Genomic DNA, 7136 nt, shown 5'->3' with positions numbered 1-7136 from the left:
TCGAGTTGAAGAGTCGAAGAGTATAAAACTTCAAGACTGAAAGGTTGCAAAGGCCGAATGGTGAAATGGCCTACCTTTCGAGTAGAAGGGGATTTGAGAAGTAGCTCGAATAGTACAGACAACTATTCGAAACCGAAAGGTTGCAAGTGTTAAGGTTTGAAACGTTAACTCGAATAGTGACAGTTAACCGCTCGAAACATTCTCTGAGCAAATAGACACTAGTGCTCATGTAATTTTATGTTCCACACACTAGTTTAATTATAGTAATGCTAAAGAATTATTTTAGTTACACTCCAAGTTCATTTGACAATATATTTTATTGAATGATTTTAGATTTTAGTTTCATTTTCTACACACACTAGTTTCATTATAATAACACTACAATATCATTTTACTTATATTACAGTTTCATTTGACAATATATGTTGTTGAATGAGCTCTGTTTTTAATTTCAAACACTATTTTTATTATAGTATCAGTTTAATTGTACTACAATTTCATTCAACACTCATAATCTACTATACTAATAAGAGCCAAAGAGAGTTAGGCCTAAAATGGGTAGAAAAAATGGCGGTCAAATTATTTAATCAAATGAATGGTTCAGATGAATTGTTTAATCAAATAGATGGTTAAGATAATTCAGATTAATATTAATAATAGAGATTACCTAATTTAACCTTACTTTTATGATTATCCGTTAAGTTTTCCGTTAAATATTCTCTTCTCCGTTAATATTCCGTTAACTTTTAACTTACCCAAATATTTATATAAGAAAGGTCTTAGGTTCGAACCTCATCTCAATCAAATTTGACATAATTAAGTTTATCACTCTATTTTACTCTTATTAAATTAAATAAATTAGTAGCTACAACAAAAAATTATACATATGTATTTCTTTAATTTAGAATTATGTGTCTACTATACCTTTATTTGAAAAAATTATTCATTATCAAAAAATTAAATTAAATAAGAGAAATAATTTCATTAGTTATATTGTCTTTATTTTCTCTCATGCAAAGATTCTTTACATTCAAATTTATCAATTGATATTCATTACGTTGTCCATTATCTTATTTTTACAATATCTTGTAATTAAATATCAAAGTTATAGTACAAAATAATGTTATATATTTATTACTTGGGGGATTTGTTGACAAGGAAAGTATTCAAATAACTCATTACCCAGCAAATTGAAGTGATAAACTACCTTTTAATATCTTTGGAATACATAATATTTTAAATTTTCAAATTTTTATTAATTTATTTAATCTTTTTTCTTAAACTAGGGATTTCTTTATCCACAATAACTCATTCAACAATAATGGTTGAACCAAATGAACCCCAAGCAGAACACCTAAAGGAAAGTCCATAACTCCTATATCATAATCTCATTGCATGACGTTGTCATCTATGCTACCAATAATATCCGAATAGCAAATAACACACTACCAACAAAAAGGAAGAGAACAAATAGTAAAGATGAAAACAATGACAATGTTACTCAAAAGAGAATTAAGAACCACTTAGAAAAATTCAAATTAAAAATAGTATTTATTTAGACTATCATTTATAGACCAAATATTTAGACTATCGATTTTACAAGGTTGCAAACATTTATTTTAGTAATAATTATAATGAATTTTCTATATTATCTTGAATTCATATACTTTGAGTTAGATATTTAAATAAAAAAATTCGACATTCAATTACCCATGTATAAACTTCTCCTATATAATCTTGCATTGATATACTTTCAAATATTTATTTAAATATAAACATTGGGCATTAACCGATTCATACAATGCGCGTATAAAACTAGTTTACAATATATGAACCATGGTTTGCCGTATAACAATGGAATATATGAGCAATTGAGCATTGGGCTCAGTCCATTAATCTTTATTGGGCATACTTTATCCGAAACGTATCCCCAAAGTATACGTTATCTAAAGGGGAAATGAAAGTTTCTTTTAAGTAATCATTTCTTCTTCCATTTTCTCATAAACGCGTAAACAGTGAGATATCTACTAGGGCTACTCAAAATTCTCTCTTCTTCAAATCTTCTTGGTAAGTTTCCGATTCCTTCTTCCTCTGACTTTAGTTAAATTATACTCTTTTTAGATTATTTTTTCTGTTGTCATGTATCTTTCAAATGTAAATTTCAATCACTCTTGTTTAGCTTCGATGATTCTTTACTCAGCTGTGTTGTACATATGAATTGTTTCCATCTTGATATTTGTATTTTTTTTTTTTTTTGTATATAACTACAAGGATTTGGTTGTATTAGTGGGCAATGATGTTTAGGTGAGTGTACTAGGTTGTTCGAGTGCTCAATTTTCGTAGTGATTTTTTTGGGGTAATGGAGAGAGTGAATTGGTACTTTGTAATGAAATCTAAGAAGCTAGGTGAGTATACTAGTTTGTTCGAGTGCTCAATTCTTTGATGCATTCTTATAATACAAGTGATGATAATTATGCTCAATTAATGATTTGGTGTAGCTTTGATATTACAGTCTAATTTTTATGGAGTGCTAGGTCACTATGCATATAAGATAATGAAATCATGAGCACTGATATTTCTCTACCTGTGCAAAGCATTTTTAGCAGTGGATTTTGTAATATGCTACTTTAAACTTTGCCCTCACAACTCTAGAAAACCCCTTTAGAGTATTAGTTTGATTTAGTGTCATAGCAGTTGAGCTATTCTTATGTATTTATGTTTCCTACTTGCTGCAGAGGCACATGCATCTCCTCCCAGTTAGCGTTTTTCAATTTAGAATCACAAGTACAGAGAACAATCTTTAATTAACAAAAAGAGCTAGGATGCGGAAGTGGCTGTGCTGCTCCTGCCAAGAAGAGGAGTCATACCCATCAAATGAAAATGAGGTCCACAAAAACCCAGGGAATCATTTTGATGGTATGTTTCTGCCAGTTTCATCTCTGCTGAAATGTTTTGTTTATTTTATTCATTCTTTCAGAATGTATAATTTGTGTTCATTGGAACAGTTAGATACTTCCCTTCATAGCATCACATGTCATGACATTCCATTTGTTTCGAGAGGATGAAATTTCAGACCTTGGGATTGAATAAGCTCAACTGGTTGATTAGTAATGGATTCAAGAGAATGAACATAGTCCATTAGAGTTAGAAAATATCCTCTTACGAGTGAGGGCTATATTAAAATTTAAATGTTTGGTTGGGGTTTCTGTCTAAGCATCTAAGTAACCTTTAAAAAGTAGTACTTTTCTATAAAGTTTAACAACAAAAGTTTAGATTAGAAGAAAATAAAAATATCAAACAACACCACCCCCCCACCTCCTAAAAAATTAAATTAAACTAAATTAAGAAAAAAAAACTTTCCTCTTCCCCCAAAATATGAAGGAAAAAATGGAATAAGTTAAGCATATTTTTATTTTGGACCTAGAAGGTCTTCCAGTGTTGCTTCGTATGTGCAAAGCTAAAAGTTCATATTACTTGGATCTATTCTTTGTAAGAAATTTTAAAAAAAAAACAAAAAAAACAAAAAAAAAAAAAAACAAGTAAGAGTTATGTAAATCCTAGAGTCAGTTCTGGTTGGATGAAGTGGAGAAGTATTTGGGATGTTATGTGTATAAAATTTGTGCAAAACTGAAAGAAAAATTCTACAGCATGACAACTAGGCCAGCTATACATTGTGGACTCTATGCCATAAAATGGTCATAGTGGAGATGAAAATGCTAGAGGGACATGTGGGAGTACAAAGAAGGATCATATCTAAATGAATATGTTGTGGTATGGTTGAGGTGGCCAAAACTGAAGATAGATGGAAAATAGTATGAAGAAGATTGTTCAGGAATGTTTAGTGTAGGCATATTAATGCCCTGGCAAAATTTATAACTTGGTAGTAGTAGAAAGAGTTTGGTGAGGAGGGGTAGACTGGAACTACTACAAATTCTGTACAAAGGAACCTCTTTGTGGTAGCTGCTCAATGATTTCTTGACCTTTATCACATGCTTTGTTATTTTTTACCATAGTAGTTGCAATTTATATTTCTTGTGTGTTTTTTAATTTTGTAGATCAATTATACATGCATTCTCTTATGTACTTTGGTACTTCCTATATATTTGATATCTCAGGCCACCCAAAAGGATCAAAGGTACAAGCCCCTGCCAAGATTGAAGTGCAAAAACCAATACCAACTATTCAGGTGCCTGAATTGTCACTGGATGAACTGAAGGAAAAAACTGACAATTTTGGATCAAAGGCATTAATTGGTGAAGGATCATATGGAAGGGTGTACTTTGCAAATCTAGATAATGGCAAGGCTGTGGCTGTGAAGAAGCTAGATACTTCATCTGAGCAAGAATCAAATGTTGAGTTTTTGACTCAGGTTTGTATGCAACTTTGCATAAATTCCTTTAGTTCTTACCCTATGTGGCTTATCTGTCACTCTGTCTTTCTAATTCTTTGCTTCTCTTTGTTAGGTTTCCACTGTTTCAACATTGAAGCATGAAAATCTTGTTGAGTTGCTTGGTTACTGTGTTGAAGGGAACCTTCGTATATTAGCTTATGAGTTTGCAACCATGGGATCTTTACATGATATATTGCACGGTATGCAAACCGTCACTCATTGTGACTATATCTGATTGACCCAACGGTGAATTGTATTATGAAGTCATTATAAGAGAAGATTCATAAAGTATGTTTGTATTTACAGGAAGGAAGGGTGTACAAGGGGCACAGCCTGGTCCTACACTTGATTGGATGCAGCGGGTAAGGATTGCTGTAGATGCTGCAAGGGGACTTGAATATTTGCATGAGAAGGTCCAACCTCCTATTATACACAGGGATATCAGATCCAGCAATGTGCTCCTTTTTGAAGACTACAAAGCAAAGATTGCGGATTTTAACCTTTCCAACCAAGCTCCTGATATGGCTGCCAGGCTTCATTCTACTAGAGTTCTGGGAACTTTTGGCTATCATGCACCAGAGTAATGCCTTATCATCTGTCTCCCTTAATAAAATATTTTCTTAAAGCTTTTATAGTTTGTTGTTTTCTTATTGTTTTATTTGTATGTTATGTGGCTGGGGAATGACAGTCATTCAGTCAACCCCTTGTCTTTTGCTTGTGAAGGCTCATGCTACTTCTGCACTGGAGCCTTGCTATCTATACTTCATGTAATTATTGGAATTTTTTTTTTTGAATTCTCTAAGCTGTGTTTGCATGAAGAACCTGAGTTTTAGCTGCTTTAAGTATTGGCTAAGTTTTTTATTGACTACAAAATTAAAGATGTTATTACCTACAGTACCTTCTTGTGGAGGAAATTTCAAATATCAATTTATCTGAAAATGGAGAATGATATGGTAGCATCAAATATGAACCTATGAATATCAGTAAGCAGTTAAGCACTATTGATGAATGTATGAAGATGCATAAGATGTATAACACATTCAAGAAAATCTTAGGAATTTTTTTAGTCATTGGGAAAAAGACCTATGTTCATAGTTTCAGAACCAGTCATGCCTTTCTCTGTTCTGGCAATTCTGTGGATCTTTTGACATATTATTGTACTTAAATGGCTAGTATGCTATGGAGTCTATATATAACTTCTTAATCTTTTTCTGGTTTTTGATCTGTTGTTACATGTTGCCTGTTCAAATAAGGATTTCAAGCTTCTTTGATTATATACCTTGGAATATGATTAAAGTTGTTTTCCAGATATGCAATGACAGGACAGCTAACTCAGAAGAGTGATGTATATAGTTTTGGGGTTGTCCTGCTTGAACTTTTGACGGGAAGGAAACCCGTGGACCATACCATGCCTCGTGGGCAACAGAGCCTTGTTACATGGGTTAGTAGTAGCTATTTTCCTCTTTTTCCTTTGGTATCCTTTATTAATTACTACTCTGTATTTACTGAACCTTTGGTTGAATTTATGCTTCTTTTTCTTTTAGGCCACCCCAAGACTGAGTGAAGATAAAGTGAAACAGTGCGTAGATCCAAAACTCAAAGGGGAATATCCTCCAAAAGGAATTGCAAAGGTCTCTCCACAATGGAAAATTCTTTGAGATATCTTTAGACAAATGGAATATATTTATCTATTTTTGGTTGGATCTTACTATGATTTTGCTGTGTATTTCAGCTTGGAGCTGTGGCAGCATTGTGTGTACAATACGAGGCAGAATTCCGTCCAAACATGAGCATTGTTGTGAAGGCCCTCCAGCCACTCTTGAAGTCTGCTGCACCTGCCCCGGAAGTTTAACGCTAATACCATCGGTTGCACGGACTGTGGGCTGTGGCAGCTTCTTCTACATGTTGCAGGTTGCCCAGTGTTAAAATATAGTATCTCTTTTGTTTCGATTTAAATTTTAGGATTTATTTCTGTGGTTTGCTTACTTGGGCCGATTGATATTCTTCTAAAAAAATTGTGGAATTCCACTCTAGCCTCCCTCGTCTCTGTGTGCATTATAATTTCTGAGTCGACTGGCCTAGTGAATCCCACTTTTGGTGATAATGTTAATTGAGAATTGCTTTATTGTGATGCTTAAGCACGGGGTATAATAGTGAAGCAGATTTATGGTTGTCTAGAATTGCATTTTTCACCATGGCTAACAACACCTTTGGTGAGCCAAGGACTTATATCACTCAAGTTACAATTAAGAGGCAAATTTAAACAAGTTGGTTACCAATCATATGGTCCATACACAACTGCGTGGATCATACTATCAAATAATGTACATTCAGTATACAAATAATATATTTTTTGTACATTCAGTATACAAATAATATATTTTTAGTATATTAAAATGTACTTTTTATTATGGTCCACTCAATAATTTGCCGTTGATTACATAATTGACTAGTAATGGGAGTTGTCTATTGTTTTTTTTGCTTTTTTAATTTGAGCTAAGTCAAATATAGGTAATTTAGACTAATTCATCTTATGATTATTCATAGACTAGAGTCACAAGATAGACTTTACCCCGTGTGCACTTTTGAGTAGCTATTTTTTATAAATCAAAGTTATATCAAATAATCTATAATTTATCTTTCTAAAATTCTTTTTTAGAATGATAATTCATGTAGGAGAAATTGCGTTCTTTGCACATAATTATATACTCCAATTTAAAGCTTTAGAAGAAATCATTAGCAAGGA

At 32.6% G+C, this 7136-nt stretch overlaps 1 protein-coding gene across 1 annotated transcript; it reads left to right on the top strand.

Annotated features, from left to right (window-relative positions):
* Positions 1-1914: 1914 nt before the first annotated feature.
* LOC116031867 (PTI1-like tyrosine-protein kinase 3) lies at positions 1915-6570 on the top strand. The gene is made up of 8 exons (XM_031274202.1): positions 1915-2067; positions 2736-2916; positions 4116-4369; positions 4464-4590; positions 4697-4970; positions 5699-5831; positions 5935-6021; positions 6123-6570. The coding sequence occupies exons 2-8, from the start codon at positions 2823-2825 to the stop codon at positions 6240-6242; spliced, it is 1089 nt and encodes a 362-aa protein (XP_031130062.1). The 5' UTR covers positions 1915-2067; positions 2736-2822; the 3' UTR covers positions 6243-6570.
* Positions 6571-7136: the final 566 nt, after the last annotated feature.

The sequence above is a fragment of the Ipomoea triloba genome, chromosome 10, assembly GCF_003576645.1.
Source record: "Ipomoea triloba cultivar NCNSP0323 chromosome 10, ASM357664v1".
Classification (NCBI taxonomy): domain Eukaryota; kingdom Viridiplantae; phylum Streptophyta; class Magnoliopsida; order Solanales; family Convolvulaceae; genus Ipomoea; species Ipomoea triloba.
This window is presented reverse-complemented; position numbering and strand designations above follow the sequence as displayed.